General features: G+C 42.2%; 1 protein-coding gene across 1 annotated transcript in view; it reads right to left on the bottom strand.

The window, feature by feature from the left end:
- Positions 1-8,322: 8,322 nt before the first annotated feature.
- Positions 8,323-19,810, bottom strand: part of SLC6A5 (solute carrier family 6 (neurotransmitter transporter), member 5) — an 83,001-nt gene continuing 71,513 nt past the window's right edge. Inside the window, exons 14-16 of the mRNA XM_006865819.1 lie at positions 17,105-17,205; positions 10,647-10,814; positions 8,323-8,642 (exon numbers count right to left, since the gene is read on the bottom strand). Coding sequence (XP_006865881.1) covers positions 8,487-8,642; positions 10,647-10,814; positions 17,105-17,205 — 425 coding nt within the window. The 3' untranslated portion in view covers positions 8,323-8,486. The remainder of the gene's footprint in view (positions 8,643-10,646; positions 10,815-17,104; positions 17,206-19,810) is intronic.

Here is a 19,810-nt window from a genome sequence, read left to right as displayed (position 1 = left end):
TGAACCTTGAGGACATTATGTTGAGTTAAATTAGTCAGTCACAAAAGGAGAAATACTGCATAGGACCACTACTGTAAAAGACTAAGAACAAGAATCCACACTAAAGGGGGTTGGGATTCTTTGCTGGCTACTGGGATGTGGAGAGTTGGGTAAGGGGAAGGAGGGGAAGGTGGAGCACAGGGCAGGGTATAGACACAGAATAGTTTGGGTGCTGGGGAGGGGAACAATATACAAGAAGGGAGAGGGGAATGGAAGAACAAAGCAGATGGGAGAAAAATTAGGCTGGTTTGCATGGGCTAAATAATGATGTATGCACAACCTTGGAACAACAGGGCTCAGGGATACAGGGATTGAGACATGGTTGGAATGGGGAAGAGGGGGGAAATAATGTTAAGATGCTTGACTGTCTTTTGAATCTTGGTTTTCCTTGCATTACATTATAAAATAAACACTGGAAGGGGAGAGAAAGTAATAGCCAGAAATATCACCATAGAAAGCTTATAAGTCTGTTTTCTGTCTATAACTGATTGAAATACCTAAAATGGGGCTACAATGTGCTTAGTGAAGGAGGCTTCCTGTGGAGTCTCTGCATTACATAAGACTATAGGTGGAATCCTGAACAGCATCCAGAATCTTCAGAGGTGGGGAATTTCCACTTGAAAGGACGGGCAGACCAGCCTGGAGTGGCTAGAAGAAAAGAAGATACTTCTTGAAAGAAAGACTGACAGGGAAAATACAAAACAATGTAGGCAGTCCGACTGATTACTAGAAGAACAAGCAAGTTGCTTGCCCAGGAGACACCAAGGCAAGTAGTTGGGTCCCCTCAGAGCAAACCTCAATGGGAATACATACTTTGATTGGTGACCACGTTCATCACCGATAAGGGGAACTGAGGGAAAAACAGCAATGAAGCTGCGAGCTAAACCCTACAGCATTCAATAGACTCCTGTGAACCTGGGTAAAGACCTGGTTGGCCAGCAGTGTGGCAATACCTGGGGACTCTTCGGCCCAGAGTCAGTGACATAGCCACAGAGGACTAGAGTGGAAAGTGAAGGGTCCAGTTGATAAGAAGAGATCACCCACACTTGCAGATAATACCCACTTGACCTGGCTTCAATGACTAGATGAAGAAAAAAGAGGAAAAAAAGAGTAATCTGATATAATTTGATGAACTTGACCTAGACCTATGGATGCAGTAGCTCAAAAGAGGGAACAAATCTTTACAGCAAGGCTTATTCCCACCCTCTCCATACACAGAGATGGGCAACTTGGACATTGGCTACCCAAAGTGGGGTAGGGGGGCTACAAAGGCAAGAAGTGACTGGTTTACAAGCTTTCAAGAGGGAACCTAGATCTAGAGGGCATGGAGGAAGGTAGAATCTCCACTGAGTAGTATCCAATCTATCTAGGCAGGGCTGATGTAAGGAAATTCAGATCGGTCTCTTGTGGTACAATAGCGAATAATTGTTATCAGGACTGCTTGTGAGAGTTGGAAATGTAAAGTTAGACGTTTTGTAGCAAAAGGAGGGGAGTGATTAACTTTGCAGTCAAGGAGCGGAGGTCCCTGGGACCATGAAGGGAGAAGAGTGGAGAGTGGGACCCTACCCAGAGAAGCAGTGATGCCTGAGATGGAGGCAGAGACGATGACATGGAGAGATGGAGCATCTGGGGACTCTAGACCCAGAGAGGGAGAGGGGCTTTGTGCTGACGACCAGGGGAGGGGAGGGACAGGCTTGCAAGGTCTACCCTTTGGTTGGTTGATGATGCATGGAGGGGATTGTAACCATAGCAATGAAATGATATACAATAGGATGAATGTAAAACTAAGGATCTCCCATGTAAACTATCACATAATCCACAATAAAACATTAAAAAAAAAAAAAAAAACCAAAGGAAAAAAAACAAGTTGGATGTCAAGAAAGGAATAAATGAAACAAGATGGGACAAGAGTGGGTAGTTATTGAAGCTAAGTGATACGTGCTTCATTGTTAAGTGCCGTGGAGTTGGTGCTGATTCATACCAACCCTACATGGCTTTTAAATCTTCATAGGAGCAGAAAGACTCATCCTTCTCCTGCAAGTGATATGTAGCTGGAGTTTATTATTCTATTTTTATGTATGCTTGAGAATTTTCTAAATTAAGCATTTAAAAACAGAGACTGGTTTTCAAAATAAAGTTTTTGAAAAAATGCAACTGAGCAAAGGAAATCTCAGAAAGGAAATGAAGGTGATGAACCAACCCAAGTTATCAATCAAGAGAGCTCTTCTTTCCCCTTCAAGAGCACCATTGCTGGGAAGATCAGAGATTACAATGGGTTTGCTCTTTGCTGCTCTAGTGTACCTGCTGATGGAAAATACTGTGGCCAACATTGAATATGTGCATGAATCTCATCACCACAGGTTTTTCCAGGTTGAAACTCAACCGAGGATGGACATGTGTGCTTTTGGCATGTGAACTTCAGAATCAATTTTCGAGGACATCAATTTTTCCACTAGGAATGACTCTTAACATCCTCCAACCTTTCAATACTGAAGCTGAAGATAGAGGCACAGTGTGAGTATGTTTTGTCAGTTTGAGTAAGACACAATCAAGCTTCTGGGTTGGAATGACCAGACAGGAGAGACCAAAACCACATATAGCACAAGGAGCCTGGGGACTCCAGTCACTTAAAAAGAAGGGAGGAATGGCATTTTGTTCATTAGTTTGCCCATTTTTTTCCTGCAGGTAGTTTTTCTACTAGGCAGTGATTGTTTCAAGATCTAGGATTTTTTTTTTTTTTTTTTCAGTTTTGCCTAACACTACCAACCACCTGTCAGTTTGTTGTGGCTTGCAAGTTGCTGTGATGCTAGAAGCTGTGCCACCCATATTTCAAATATCAGTAGGTTCACCCAGGGTGGACAAGTTTCAGTGGAGACTATGAAGAAAGGACTATGATCTACTTCATAAAAATTAGCCAACGAAAACTGTATGGATCATAACACAATACTATCTGAGTTAGTGTAGAAAGGTGAACGCCCCCTAGATTGGCAGTCACTTTAAATACACAGTGCCAGAACACTGGACCTACCAACAATCTTGAAGATGGCACAGAATTGGGCAATGCTTCACTCCGTTGCACAAAACCTCCCCTCATGTCACAGCTGATTCAACATCAATCAACAAACGACAATAACACAGGGCTGGCACAATGCATTAGCCATATGAAGTTGAATTGAAGACTGGCAAACAGTAATTCATACACATCCGAGGATCTAACTTGCCCAATTCATATTCTCTTTTCTCTCTTGCTCTCTCATCACACTTAGGAGGAGTAATTCAGCAAACAATAGTGTATTCTGATGGATACGAATATAACAACTGAATTGGTATTTACTTCAGCAGCATAGTATCTCATTTTCCTAGGAGGGCAGTTTTCTATTGCTAATCCAGCTTTCCAACAAGAAGCTTGATCAATCCTGTGGATTCCTGAAGGCCATTTGTTAAGAAAGGAAGATGATGAGTAATGGGTCTGTAACAGACAAAATACTGTAATCATCATGTTTTAAACACTGACATTTATTTAGGGTTTTGTGAACTCATACATTATCAGGATAAATTCTAATTTATATCAGTATATAATAGGCAAATATATAATACAATAAATTGCATTTGTACACATAAATACAAAAATTGAGGTAGGGCCTCAAGAACAATGGTTTCTTAAATGAATAATGCACAATATATAATACGTACTCTCTAAGATATATATACGATGCATCATTTGTAACATAATATATTTTCTTCATGTATCATTAATGAAAAAATATAAGGACCTGATTTGGGAACATATCTTTACTCATAGGCAACAGTACCCACATAAGATGCCTGCATTTACAACATTAGCAAAGTACACAATTTAAGAATTAACCTATTCCATGATAGGTCCATAGTAAAGTGCAAAAAAAGATTTTCTTTTTTTTTTTTTTAAGTGACAAAACAAAAACCACAAAAGCATTTCCTAGTCAATTACTAAGTATCACCCTAACAATAAAATACACCTATAAGGCAAACGGTTACCTGAAGATGTATTTAATCCATGGCAGGCAAATCTAACAACTGTTTGCTTTTCAGAGGTGAAGAATATGAAATCTGAAAAAAATAAAACAGAACAAAAAAACAACCACTTTCTCTTTGGCTGCAGGTTGCTCAGAAGAGAAGTGATCAGTAACCACATTTCAAAAATACTTGGCCTCTCTAGACGGTTGGAGCAAAACCTGGGAAAGATCAGAGGCTTTGCTTCTACAAATCTTCAGGCTGCTACATCCTGAAGAAATTCGTATCAAAACTAAGTCTCCTAAACCTTGAGCTTCAGCCTGGAAGCTTCCTGCATGATGCCCCATGTGAACAATGAAAATACTCATTGGATGACCTTGGCTCGTTGTCTGTCCCTGCAAGACAATGAACCCTCACTCAAATAAAAGACACTGTTGCAAACCCAAATCTAGGAGCAATAACAGTGGTACCATCTTGCCACCACTCATTCAATGAGCAAAAGTTATTGTGCAAGTCTCTGGGAAGAGGACAATGACCAGAGGACGAGGAATCAACAAGGAAAGAAAACTCTTCATGATAGGCATGGAAACGCCATGCTGACAGGTAAAGATAGACAGGAAGCACTGAGGCACAAATAGATAACAGAACAAGAACATTACTAGATTAAAACGCAACTCCAAGGAAACACTGGCATAAAGACAACCAAGCCTTAGCAATTTAAAGGTCACTGTGTTAAACTCCTCTTTTTAAAGTGCTGCTATTCCTCCCGGAAATACAAGTTGATGACATTTCGCGCATATTCAAAACACAGAAACTTCAAAGAAGTTGAGGTCATCTGAGATTGTGCATTGACCATAGATTTCATGCAATAAATAATTTTAAAAAAGAAAAAAAAAGACCACAACTTGACACACTTGTACATGACAAACACAGTCCTAAAGAGATTAAAAGCTACTAACTTGCAAGACAAACATTTACATAAGAAGCCACAACACCAATTGTTAAGAAATATACATTTGTTTTTTCTCCTTTAAGGATAATACAGGGTTACTGTTTTTCACATATGGCTTTTTTTTTTCTCTGAATGCATTTCTGGCATTTGTTGGTGCTATTGAAATAATCTCACAAGTGGAAAATGGCCCACTCTTCTGCACAATGAACCAGTGAAAGTCTCTCCTCAACAACTCGGGTTTTTTGTGTTGTGGTTTTTTTCCGTCTTCTTTGGAGGGAAACTCTTAGGTGGCAGTTGATAACATTGCTGCTCATTTTATTTCTATTCATTCATTTTTCTTCTTCTAGTTGATTGTGCGTTTTAATCGTGTGGAGGCTTCCATCTGGTTGTATGCAGCTGAACTCTTTCCACCCTGGTCAGTTCTGTGGGAGGTGCAGCTCGAGTGGACGGCCAATGAATGAACATGGTCCAGCCAAGAAACGCCTCGAAGGTGGACAAGGATGGCTCTAGACATGGAGAAACTAAACTAACAAGTTTCCAGGTAAGTTCAGTACCTTCACCTGAGTGTACCCTTTAAGCAACTTTTACATAAAACTTGGAAACTGTAGGCAAAAGGAGAAAATAACAACAAGTACAAGAAAATCGGCTACTTGAAGCAGTTACTGAACCTTAACCATAAAAATCCTGATGAACAGAAATGTCGCTGCCCCGCCATGCTAAAAACACACTACTAGTGAAGAGGACTCCCTCCCACTGTTAAATAAACTTTCAGTTTATACCAAACAAACTACGCAGCATTCGTAAGTTGCTGGGTTTTTCCCCTTTTAATCACAATAGCAATAATTAACAGAAATTGGGTTGGCATCCAACATCAGACTGGAGTTTTAGCCAAGAGGCAAGAGAGGAAAGCCAAAAACCATTTGTCCTAACACAAACATATCAGCCCCGTGAGAGAACGCTAATTGATTTAAGTTCTTTTCTTCAACCTTCAAATTGGAAATGCTGCAGATCATTTTCAGGCGTGAGTCATTCCTCCCTGCCTCTCCCACCCCACCAGATACTAATGCTGTTGTTATATGCCATGCAGTCGGTTCCCACTCATAGCAACCCTGTACAGGGTTTCCGAGACTGTAAATCTTTACGGGAGCAGAAAGCCACCAGATTCTAATTGTTGTTGTTGTTGTTAAGTGCCTTCGAGTCGGTTCCGACCCATAGCGACCCTGTACAGGGTTTCCGAGACTGTAAATCTTTACGGGAGCAGAAAGCCACCAGATTCTAATGGGAGACGCTAATTGTTGGTGCCGCTCTGTCACAACTGCTACAGAAATGGGGGCTTTTCATTAATGTGGCTTTCTGAGGGAAACCAGCGGCAATGGCTGACAGGTGCTGATGGGAAACACTGAGACCACAGCTCAACTCCTAAAGTGAAGACTCTGAGGGGAGCTCAGGGTTCAGTCTCTATGACAGGCAGCAGCTTCTTAGCTTCAGGAGGCACATAATCAGAACAAGGAGGAGGAAAGACAAATGAACGCTGCAGACAAAAGACATGAACACTTAACATTCCAAATCTATCTTGGTTTCCTTTCCTAAAACTTTTCACAGTTTACTCTTGACAACAGGACGTCTCCATCAGTGTCGGCAAATTGTGACAGTATTTGCCCTAGAAAAAGGAGCGTTAGTAAAATGAGATGAGACTTCTGGGTGGGGTTTTTTTTTGTTGTTTTTTTAACAAATGAAGTCATTTTTTAAATTTTAAATGTGACATTAAGGTCTGTTGTTGGGTTTCATTGTTGCTGAATGGGATGAAAATGTCACATCAATAGACAAGATCTGAACTGAAAACGTTGCCTGAGACCCTGTAATATGAAGACAAACAAATAAGAAAATGATTGAAATGGTCTTCCCTAGAGGAAACAATTTTAGGTTTACTGTAAAGGGAAAAAAAACCACACCAAAGCAAAACCTCAGACTATAGACACTATTCTAAACTCACCATCGCTTCAGTGGTTCATAGGTTATTTCTGAAGACAGAAGACATCACTACAAGTACACACTACATGAACACATAGCACATTAAAAAATTTTTCATATATGCATGTTCAGGATACAAGAAGATAAGAAGGCTTACAGCTTCTCCAATCTCTGTAGACATACGATTTGCTCTCATTAGAGTGCACTTACAATGATTACTGGGAATAGGGAACTCTTAATATGGAATTGGCTAAATGTAGCCTTAAAAGCTATAGTCTTAATTGGTTCACTCACTACTTACCTAAGCTGTATTTATCAGAAACTTCTGTAAATACAGTGACCTAAAATGTACTACCAGTGCAGTGAATATTATGGTTGTTTTTTATTAAATTCTCCATTTCGCTGATTCCTCTATGACCACAGTTGGCATTTACTGTGATTGAAAAAGTTAAGAGTAAAAATTGAGAAGATGTCTGTCTTTTAAGAGTGTGTGTCCTATATATATAACATATAGACAGAGTCAAGGTAAGTCTTGTTTTCCCCGAGGTGGAAAGACAAGGTATCTACATGACATGAGTGAAGAAAGATGCGATCGTGGCATTGAACCATGGTGCCAAACATCATGTAGGAAGGAAGGAGAATGGAGCTCTACTATGAACGTACAAAATTAGGCACGAATTATACAATGGTTTCTTGTGCTAAGGTGGGGAAATGACCAAAAGAATTCACAAGCACGATTATTCAAAAAAACGGAAAATAAAGATGATGGCTGAAGGAAGACCAGTGAACCTTCACTCAGGTTCTGGAGCGCAGAGAGGGAAACATCTGAAGTCCTTGGTACACTTGAAACAGTTGGTCCAAATGAATGGAACAGATCTCCAATTATGGATGTAAATGTGAACATCCAGGGGTGTCCCAATCTATTAGTTTTGTTTTCTATTCAAAACATTTTCTAATCATGCTGACCTTCTAAATGTTCCCTGTCCTGAACCCTGTAAGTCTGAATAAAACCATTATATTGCTCAGTCCAAATGGACAGTTTTATAATTCTGCCATTCTATATATGCCTTGTAGCCTCTGCTTGGTGCAAACAATGAAATACACTCAGCTGATAGGTTAGAAGTTCGAGTTCACCAGAGATGCCGGGGAAGAAAGGCTTGGCAATTTACTTTCCAAAAAGCTAGCCACTGAAACCCCTATGGGACACACATAGGGGGCACCATGAGTCAGAGTCGACTTGCCAGCACCACCCAATGATAACAGTGGCTACGTCTTTACCATGTGTGCTCAGGGCACCCACTCCACCAGAAATGGATACAGGCACACAGGCACTCAGCAAGTCAAGCCGTCTGCCTGACGCATCACCACAGCATGCGACACTATGTCCAACTTTTCTACGTAACCTCTCTCATGCACAGATGTGAACCAAAATATGGGGAGAAAGAAAATATGGGGAAGATGGGGGAAAAAAGAAATTGGGGAGGCAGAGAGAAAAACCAGGATCAAGTCTGGGCCGTTCCACACCAACAGACTAGCACTGGGTACCCAGTTCCAAATCCTTCACTGGCATTTTGAGTCCCAGGGAAGAGGTCCCCAAAGGGTCGATCATGTTTTTGTAACGTTCCCCACGGTGTTGAGCCAAGAATGGGCCCCAATCAGGCTGCGGCGAGCACACCAACTTCAGCCTCTGCAAAGAAGTCACAAAGACACCAAGTCACCGACCAGAGGTATGTCGCTTGCCCCACCATCCCCAGACTGCTCACAACCCCACTGGCCAGAGCCCCTGCTGGAGCCAAGAAGTCTCCCAGCAAGAGAAGCATTTACAGAGATCAGCCCCATTAGTTAAGTAGGCCAGGGACTTAAACAGGAGATTTCTGTGCTTCATTTGAAATTATTTACATCACCCTTCAAGCAATACTACAATGTACTGATGCTCAGTGTTTGCCTTGCCCAAGATTAATACAGGATAAAGGGCCCAGATTTTAATTATACATTTTTCCTCTCCAAATGAAGAGAACCGCAAGCTTCTCCCTCTGCTACCAAACACAGCCTGCATAGTGCATATGCTCAATTACTTTTTTATTCTGTGGTCTCAACAGTAGGGTGCTACATCAAAATAAGTGGGTTTTGTTTAGCATATTCCCAAAAGTATATAAATGAGTGGGGAGTGGGATAGGGGAGGGAAGCCAACCCCACAAATACATTGCCAAGAGTACACAAAGATTTTAATTATCTGTTGGCAAAAAACACACACTTCTAACTGGGTTTCAGCAGTATGGGTTCTTGCCGGCAAGCTAAAAATAATAGGGATATCTCTAATTCCTCAACTGAACTTTTTATGGAAAACACATCTTGACTGGAACACTGTAAAGAAAAAGGAACAAAAACATATTTCTGACTATATATGAGGGAATAATTAGATGCTTATTACCTATTAAAGTGAAGTTGGTTCTTATAGCTGTTAGTTTAATCTCCCCTTAATCATCAGTTTGCAACCTTTGTGTCCCAAATCAACCATAATAAATTTATATTGCAGACTCATCAGTGAAGAGAATTCCCTCAGATGACAAAAGTAGAGAAGAATAAACCAGCTTTAGTTTAGAAGGAGTGAATGTGGTTTCTGGATCTGTGGGTGAGGAGTACAAGTGAGTTGTTCCCCAGATGCGTGAGGCCAGGGTAAATTACTTCAGTGGGTGAATAAACAGATTTTTCTGAGCCTGAAAACTGGCATATTGCTTTGGTATGGCATTCCTTGACATCTTTTCTCACAAACTCTGGCTCCATCTCTAGCCCAATATAAGCTATCTCCCCCATGTCCCTATGTGTGGGTCTTTGTGTTGGATATTTACTCAAGTGTCTTAGTCGCATCCCCATCTCCCCTCTGAACCTCAACAGGGATGATCCAAAGGCCTCTTCCTCTCCTTAAAAGGCTGACCAAGTAGAAGGCCCTCCACAGGCAGGAACTTACCTGAATCACGATCGATCGTGGGGAAGTGAGAAGCTGGCATCTGTAGTCTAACTAGAGACCCCACCTCCACCCCCAGGTGGTTCCAATGCATGCTGGAATCTGACAAAACTTGACAGCTGTTGTTAAGTGCTGAATGGGTTTCAAAATGGGGAATGAGTCCAGCATAGTATTGACTAACATAGAAATAGTCACCTCATATGAGCCATCCTGTGACCCTCAGTACTTTCTATGAGAATAGTAACATTCTAATCAACTTGGACCCCTCAGCTATCACCATCAGAAGGGGAAGCAATTTTAAATATACCTGCAACTCCAGAAAGGAATTTGGGAGGGAGAAAGCTTAGGTGAAGATGGCCATCTGGAAAGGTGGAATCTGGTTCATAGTTAGAAACCAGACACTGGGACTGAAACTGAGGGAGAAAAGGGGAAACTCCAGGGAAAGAGGAGGCCCGTGGATCATTATTCTCCACCAGTCACCACACTGAGGAATGGCACAGTAACAGCTCGCCAGAGGGCTGGTAAGCCCCTCCATTAGAGGAATAATGCATAATAAAAGTGGATTTAATAGAAACAGTGGCAAGTATAATCACTTAATTACTGAGTCTCCTTCTCAAATAAGTATCGAATAAGCCAGAATCTTTTGTTGTTATTTTTTTTATGCAGAATTTTCCAAGGCCTTCCCTTGGGAGGGGGCTGGCCAGGGAAAGGAGCTGATAGAATTACCTCAATAAATCTGCCAGGAGCCAGATGCATTTTTATCACAAACATAACTGGGATCCAAATAACGGAACAGGCGAGCATTAGCCATCCAAGCACCATGGACCAGTTGGGGTAGCGATAAGAGCCATAGGTCATTGGCTCCCACTGGTAGAAGCTAAAGCAGAGGATAAACTGGGAAGAAAAGAAAGAGACAGAGTTACAGCAGTGAGGTACTGAACTACTGTTATGAGTATAATGTCTATCATTTCAGTCTCACCCAAGACAACTCTAAATGGAAGATACCACTAGTCCCATTTTCCAGATGAAGAAACTGAGGCTCACAGAGGTGAAGCTCACACACACACATGCACACACACACACACACACATACCCACAAGTGGAGCCAGTTGCCATCAAGTTGATGATGACTCATGTGTGTTAAAGTATAATTGCGTCCCATAGGGTTTTCATGCGACTTTTCAGAAGCAGATTGCCAGGTCTTTCTTCTGAGGCACTTCAGAGCGATTTCAAGCTGCCAGCCTTTAGGTTAGTAGCTAAGAACTTAACCTATTGTACCACCCAGAGATAGATAGCTGAAGACAAACTTGGTTAATTCCTGGCCCTGTGTTTGCCATCCCAGGGGAGCTGGACCAGGGGTATTGGTGTCTAGGGAGTAGGCAGGGTGAGAAGGCAAATGTAAAGGTTGTTCAGCCAAAAAACAGATGGGCAGAGGCGGGAGAGGGATGGTAGGTATTTTTTGGTGAAAAGGACTTATATGCACTTTCTATACTAGATAATCAAGCTATGCTTATAAGAAAGAAACCCATTAAGTTTATGTATTTTAATTTTTAAAAGGTGAAGAATCTACTTTTATTTCCCCTTGAATGAAGAATGACATACCTAGGAGAGGACTCTGAAGTTGGCTGAGTAAGACCCAGAGGTCCCCAAGTAGTAACAGAGCCTGCAGCTCAGTCCTAAACTAAGTCAAGGCGCAGACACGGTGGGTGTGTTCACCCCTTACCAATGGCTCAAAGTACATGGGCATTAGCACCAAATGGTGGGCCAAGTGCCTGGAGAGCTAAGGGAACTTTATAGCTCAGGTGTTTCTGCTGTAAAGTGGATCTGCTCCACAATTGGAAAGTCTGAGAACAACAGCCTGGTATTCAATGGAAAGCCACCCCTCACATTTAAGGGAATTACCCATTAGAAATGAGGATAGTGAGATTTTGTCTCATGTATTTGGATATGTTATCAGCAGGGACCAGTCCTTGGTAAAGGAAAAGGTCAGCAAAAAAGAGGAAGACCTTCAACCAGATGCTTGACACAGTGGCTCAACAATAGGCTCAAATATACCCGTGTTTTGTTCTGTTGTATATGGGGTCACTATGAGTCCAAATGGGAGTCCTGTGTGTTACTGTAAGATAAGCACTGTAGGGTAAACACTGTTTACCAAGGCCGGCAGTTCAAACCCACCAGCTGTCCTTGGAAACCCTAGTTGTTGTTGTTGTTGTTGTTGTTGTCAGGTGCCATCGAGTCAGAACCAACTCATAGTGACCCCAATGCACAGCAGAACGAAACAATGTCTGATCCTGGGCCAACCTCACTACCGCTGCCACACTTGAGTCCATCAATGATGCCACCTGGCCAATCCATCTCATTAGGGGTCTTCCTCTTTTTCTCTGACCCTCCACCCTACCCAGCATGACATCCTTCTCCAGCGACTGTTTCCTCCGGACAATATGTCCAAAGTAGGAGAGACGAAGCTTAGCCATCCTGGGCTCCAAGGAGCACTCTGGCTGCACTTCTTCCAAAACAGATCTATTGGTTCTTTTGGCAGTCCATAGCACTTTCAGTATTCTCCTCCAACACCACAACTCAAAGGCATCAATTCTTCTACGATCTTCCTTATTCACTGTCCAGATTTCGCATCCATATGAGTCTATTGAAAACACCATGGCCTGAGTCAGGCGCATCTTAGTCCTCAAGCTGACATCTCTGCTCTTCAACACTTTAAAAAGTTCCTGTGCAGCAGATTTGCCCAATGCAATACGTCGTCTGATCTCTTGACTGCTGCTTCCGCAAGTGTTGATAGTTGATCCAAGAAAAATGAAATCCTTGACAACTTCAATCTTTTCTCCATTGATAAGAATGTTGTTTGTTGGTCCAGTGGTGAGGATTTTTGTTTTCTTGACATTGAGATGTAATGGAAACCCTAGACAGGCTCTCTCTGAGTCAGAACCAACTTGACAGCACTTACCAACAACAGCAGCGGGTCAAAATCAACCTGACTATACCCAACAATGGAGTCCTGGTTCGGTGCTGTAGGATAATACATTGAACCAAAAGGTCGGTTTGAACTGCAAGCCAGAGGTTCAAACTCACCAGTCAGTCCTCAGAAACTCTATATAGGGTTGCTATTAGTCGGAACTGACTCTATGGCATTTAACAACAATAACATACCTAACAACAAGATTTCCAGGTCTTTCTTCTGAGGTACTTCTGGGTAAATACTAACCTTCAAACTCTCTATTAGCTGCCAAGCTAATCATTTATACTACCCAGGGATTTTGAATGGAAACCAGACATACCTAAAGAAGCTAACCTGGGACAGTTCTAGCCAAGCCTTTGGGGGTATTTTCCTAAGAAAATTATGTGGCTCTTTGTATTCATCACATCCACAGCAACTCCGGCCTAGAATAATTTATTTCATAAGTCCTTCCCTTAGCTTTTATCCTATCTTAAACGTACAATAACAGCCCAAAAAATGATTGGAGGAAAATCTGTCAGGAAAGATAAATAGGTGGACATGTTTTAGAACAGCATGAAGCACTACACAAATATAAGGCAGATATATTATTACTGCAAAACCCAGGGTGTGGGGGGCAAGTGGTTATTTCACTGCAACAATAATTCAATATATTGATTCTAAGCAACATGTGCCTGAAGAAAACTGCTTTAAAAAAAAAAGGCTCCTCTGGAAAAATATGCCTAATCTAGGCCTCTTTTTAAACATTTGCCCCTAGAGTTATAAGCTTTATTAACCAGTCTATTGGCAGCATGACCTAATGTAATTATGGAAAGTTGCTCCATTTCATTTACTTACATAAATAGCAATACATCTGCTTATGTTTGTGCATAATTTAGTAACGTGATCTGACTATGTATGCAATAATTGCATGGAGAATATTTATGGCTCCATAAATCCACGAAGGCACATATAAACATGATCAATATTATTCCACAGACTTTGAAGTCATTTAAACCATAATCTTAGCCCATTCTAGAAAACCACAAATATCCACTTTATACAAGCACAAACAGCAAAGGGTAAAGTGTTGGATTTGCTTCTTTTACTCCTGTTTCCAATTACACAAATACCACATCAGCCTAATCTGTGCCATGAATTGCCTACTGACAAACAGTGGATAAAGCTCCTCCCCTTGGACGGGCCTGGTCATAAAGCATGGTCTTTAAGCCCTTATTCAGGTCCATCCTGGCCTGTGTTTGTGGCCCTGGACAGAGACTCAACTGCTAACAATGATGGTGGAATTGAGCACTTGATTCACCTTAGCTCCAAAAGAGGGCAGAGAAATTTGGTCCAGGATACTTCCTGTGGCTTTTCCATGGGTTTCTGATGTGAGTTTTAGAATGGGAATCAAGTAAAGAACAGAAGAGTTAAGTGACTTTCTCAAAAAAAAAAAAAAAACCCACAGTAAATCCCTACAATCCTGATAGTCTACCCAAGAAGACGCCCAGAAAATCCCATTGCCATCAAATCAGTTCTAACTCATAGCCCCACAGGGTGCCCAAGGCTGTAATCTTTACTGTAGCATAGCGGTTATGAGTCAGGGCTGTTAATTGCAAGGTCAGCAGTTCAAAACCACCAGTCTTTCTGTGAAAGAACTATGAAGCTTTCTGTTCCTGTAATGATTTACAGCCTTGGACACCCTATGCAGGGTCGCTATGAGTCAGAACCAATTCCACAGCACATAACCACCACCACACCACCAATCTTTACTGAGGCAGGATGCCACATCTTTTTCCCACAGTGCACTGGTGAGTGCTCAATCACTGCACCACCAAGGGTTAAGATTATTTTCATTCCAAACTGATTACATTCCACTTGAGATGATAGCACGAGGATTTATTGGAGAGCAGGCTTTCAGCTTAGACAGCTCTGGATTCAATTCCTGGCCCTGCCACCTGTGAGTCTGTGGCCTTCAGCAAGTTCCTTTACCTCTCCAGATGGCAGTGCGGTTCACTACCATCTGCCAGGCAGGGTGGTCACAGATTCAGAGACAATGTTCATAAAGTGCCTGGCTCCTAATAGATTTCAACAGATAGTAGTGCTAATTGTTATTATGTCTGCAAAATATAATAAAATTCTCTGAAGCTTAATAACTCCTAGGATAGAGGAAACTGCAGGCAGAATCTAGAATAGATTCTAAGCCAAGAAGCGATCGCATGTGGGAGTCTCTTAAAGGAATAAATGGTTAACGTGCTCAGCTGTGGAAGTTCATGTCCACCCAGATGTGCATCAGAAGAAAAACCTGGTGATCACTTCCCAAAATACAGCCACTGGAAACCCTCTGACACACATAGAGTTGCCATGAGTCAGAATGTACTCTACGACAATTTGGTTTTCGGTGGTGACTATTTTTCTTGGGTTTTGTTTTCCTGGTAGCAACTCAGGAAAACAGTAAAGCTCAGGTGAACTGGGAAACACCAAAGATGGGATTGTCTCAGCAGAAGATGCTCACAGACGTCTTCTCCCCACCAATTAGGTAAATGCCAGTTCACACAACATTTGGTCCTGAATTCAGGAGACAGAAAACCTTCATCCTTTTCAATTCCAAGACACTAAAATTGGTGGAAGTTTTCCAAAAAAGTTTAGCCTCTAAAATAGGGGTACAGCTATTGACCTTAGGGCTGACATTGCGACCCTATACAGGGTTTCCAAGGCTGTAAATCTTTACGGGAGCAGAAAGCCTCATCTTTCTCCCACGGAGCGGCTGGTAGTTTTGAACTGCTGACCTTAAGGTTCACTGCCCAATTCATAATCACTACACTACCAGAGTTCCTTAGGACTGACATTACCCAGGTTCATATATAGAGACAAATATGCCCAACATTTTCTCGAAGTCCCTAGCTTTTCAGCAAAAATATAAAGGTCCTTTGATTAAAACTCAGTTCTGTGGCAGTAAAGGAAGAAAAAAAAAACTTTTTTCATGCGTTTACCCTCATCCTATCCTGTTTTCCTTTAAAGAAGCTGGAGCGTTCCTTAAGTAAAACAAGGGTCTTAATCTGGTTTTCTAGCACCACTTACTGGCTGAAGGAGGTAATACAATCTTCCTGCGGTCTTGCAGAGCTGACACCCACACAAACCAAGCTAAGGTGGCTAAGTCTGTAAATGGGGATGGAATGAGATAAAGCTTCAGTCTATAACAAATTAAAGAAGGGGTTTGGATGTGAATTAAATCCCTGTGCTGATTTACTGACTCATGAAAGGCTCTGATCTTTAGAAAGATGAACGTCAGATGATCTCAAATGCCATCATCACACTTGACGATGACAATAAAACCACCAATAAAAGTCTAATGAGTTCTACATTCATTGTAGAGTGGCCCAATTCCATAGAAGTGAAGGGTTCTGAAGCTAGACTTCCTAGATAAGAATTCAGGCTGTGCTAATTATTGGGTGTATAATTCTGGGCAGGTTACATGAAGCTTTGGTTTCCTCATTTGTCAACCTCACAGAAGTGCTGGAGGGAGAAATGAGGTCTGACACCAAAAGCAAGCATTTTGAGCAGAGTCTAGAACATGGCTTGGATGTGGTGAATATTAGCTGTGACTGGTATCTGCTGTCTGGTTCTGGTCCTGGTGTAGCGCTGAAGGATTAGCACTGGACCGCAGTGTCAGTTTGAACTGCAAAGTCAGCAGTTCAAAATCACTAGCTGCTCCTTGGAAACCCTATACAGGGTTGCTATAAGTAGGAACCAACTCGACAGCACTTAACAACAACAACAACAGCAGAGGCATATGAAAAAGAGCCCTGGTAGCGCAGTTGTTATGTGTTAGACAGCTAACCTCAAGGTCAGCTGTTCTAATCTACCAGATGCCCTCAGGAGAAAGATAAAGATTTACAGCCTCGGAAACCTTATACGGGGTTGCTATGGGTTGGAACTGACTCAACAGCATATAACTAGAACCATCACCACCACCATACACATATGAGGCAGCCTAAGCTAGTAGGAAATAAGCCACAGGGATTTCCCAAAGCCCTGTGCCTGAGTTCTAGTTCTGCATTGGACCAGCTGAGCATGTTGCCTCTCTGAACCTCAGTTTTGTTCATGTGAAAGATAAGAATAATGCCCATCGCATCATCTTCGGAGGCTCACACACAGGCACAAAGCTTGTTCAAACAGAGCACACCACACATAACATGCAAGGTTGAATCTGCACACTAAAGTGTATAGTCCTCACGGTTAAAATGGTTGGGGTTACAAACGCCCAGCAGACTTTCCAGAAAATATTTGGCTGGAATCCAATCATCATCTCTATATCTTCACAGAATCTTTGAAGGCCTGTAAATAGATAAACAGAAACCCAGCATGAATGCAAAATCACAGGGGCTGGGATGGGGTGGGAGCAGGGCTAGAGCTTCTCACTCAAACACCATTGATTGGCTGGGGATGGTCCCAGCTGGCATGTAAGGAGTCACAGGATAAATGATTCAATGAACATTTCAATAGATGTTAAATACTTTGCAGTGAGATTCAAAACTGGCCTTTCAGAGACACATCACAAAACTCAGTTCCAGCTCAACCCAGACACCTTAGCACTCCTACAGCCTGACGTGTTCACACAGACGGTGGCTTTCTGAGGCGGACTATGTGCTTAGCTACAACTCTGGCCAAACCAATTAAGACTGTGCTCAATAAGCCGAGTATATTATGAAAGCCTTGGGATTTAGAGAAAACAGCACTACACATTGGTTTTCGTCCCCCACCTTCCCAAGGATACTCTTCCAGTGAGTCAATCTATCTCTGCCCTCGGTAGGACGAGAATGACTACCAGAAACCAATATAAATTCCAAGTGGTCCTCACCTTCCTTAATGGAACTGTTTCTTGCTCACTAATCAACCAGTAAAATGTAAGAGATACTTTTTCTAATGGCCCTATGTAACCATCATCCCTGTGCACTCTTGTTTTAGGAAGGCTTATAAACCACTGCCGTTGAAGAATGTTGAGGATTGTGTGGTTTCTCACATTCTTTCCTGGATTTGCTAGAGTCTGGCTTTCTCAGAACTGTGTGATCATAGAGCCAAAAGGTCTGATCCTGCTGGTATTTGAAATCCCAGTGGCATAGCTTCCAGCATTACAGCCACATGCAAGCCACCACTGTGCAACAACGGACAGACAGGTGGCGGTGGGCTCTACACGTAGTTGGTTGGTTAGTTGGTTATGTGCCGTGGAGTCGGTTCCGACTCATTGCGACCCTGTGTACTGTTTCTGAGGCTGTAAATCTTTAAGGGAACAGAAAGCCTCATCTTTCTCCTGTAGAACAGCTGGTTGCTTCAAACTGCTGACCTTGAGATCAGCAGCCCAACTCATAATCACTCGCTACCAGGTTGTTGTTATGTGCCATGGAGTCAGTTCTGACTCATAGCAATCCTGCACAGGGTTTCTGAGGCTGTAAATATTTACAAGGGCAGAAAGCCTCATCTTTGTCCCGTGGAATAGCTGGTAGTTTCAAACTGCTGACCCTGCGGTTCGCAGCCTGATTTCTAACCACTACGCTACCAGTAGAGTCTCCAAATTATTCTTTCACTGTTAATCTGAAGGTGTCATCCCTCAGAGCCAAATCCTTTTGTACTGGCTTAGGGTTTCCCTGCATTACTGGCAATAAACTCAGTTAATACTCACTAAGTCTCGGTCTTTCTTTTCTTTTCTCACTTTGTCAAGGGTACCCTGACTATTCAGGCTTTCCTTGATCTCTGTAAAGTGGAGTGCTCCTTACCACTTACCTGCTCCGTGCATTCTGTATGTCTGCTCATCCTCTGTAGCCAGCTGGCAAGTTGGCAGTTAGTTGACAAGTTCCATGAATGTAGGAAGTAACCTGTATTGTCCCCCTGCCCTGAGAGCACATAGGGTATACAGCAAACACTTAATAAATGTGTGTTTTTTGTGTGAGTTACTAATGGACTGAAGTCTTATTCCTTCTGTTTACTCAGTCCCAGCAAATGGAACTGGGGCAACCCCTACCCTAAATGGAAGGCACACAGTGATTTCAGCCAAGAACTTAAATGTATAGGGGTGGGGGGGCACAAGGAAGGGAATCATGGAGGGAAAAATTAAGGTTGGATTTGTAGAGTTTTGAGGGGAGGGCTGATTTTATTTTCATTTGTGTGTTTCTTTTGTACTTAAAAATCTTGATGGGTTCAGCCCACAGATGGGCTACAAGAACTGAAAACAGACACATTCTACCATAAGAATGTGCTGGACTACAAAGTCTCTTTGAACCATAAGGTTGGCAGTTCAAGCTCACCAGCTGCTCCTAGGAAACCCTATACAGGTCACTATGGATCAGAATCTTAACAACAACAACATCCCACGAAAGGTGGTTTGGGAAGGGTACAAAACAGCTGATTAGGGTGGAAAACAAGAGCTTTACACACTGAGGTTTGAAAACAGAGCATGATGTGGAACCGAGCAATTAACAGGAACAAAGTCTCTGTGGTAACTGGCTGCCCAATCACATTGTCCCCTGTAACATGCATTGGCTCCCAAGAAGATGCAAATTACTTGTCCAAATGATTCTACTTATGTAAAAGCTTGTTACAGAGATAGCTCCTAACAAGAATAGGCAGATATCCAGAGACCAAAGTGCTTCCAGGGGTGGGATGGGGTGGGAAGGGGGAAGCCCTCGTTAGGAAGTAGTAGGTGTGGGTTTATGGTGATGCAAAATTTGGCAGCGATTATGAATATTGGTAGCACAACATGAATAATGCCACTGAGATCACTAAATTGTACCTCTGGAAAATGTTGAGTTGGCAAGTACAGTGATACATGAAGGGGCTTCAATAAGTACATGGAAAAATTGAATTAAAAGATAACAAACCCCCTTCCAAGACTAAAACTCAATGGGAATACACGAGCAGACATGTCCTCTTAATGGTGACCATGTTG

Source organism: Chrysochloris asiatica, unplaced genomic scaffold, assembly GCF_000296735.1.
Source record: "Chrysochloris asiatica unplaced genomic scaffold, ChrAsi1.0 scaffold00083, whole genome shotgun sequence".
NCBI lineage: Eukaryota > Metazoa > Chordata > Mammalia > Afrosoricida > Chrysochloridae > Chrysochloris > Chrysochloris asiatica.
The sequence above is the reverse complement of the archived record's forward strand: the minus strand, read 5'-3'. Positions and strand labels throughout refer to the sequence as shown.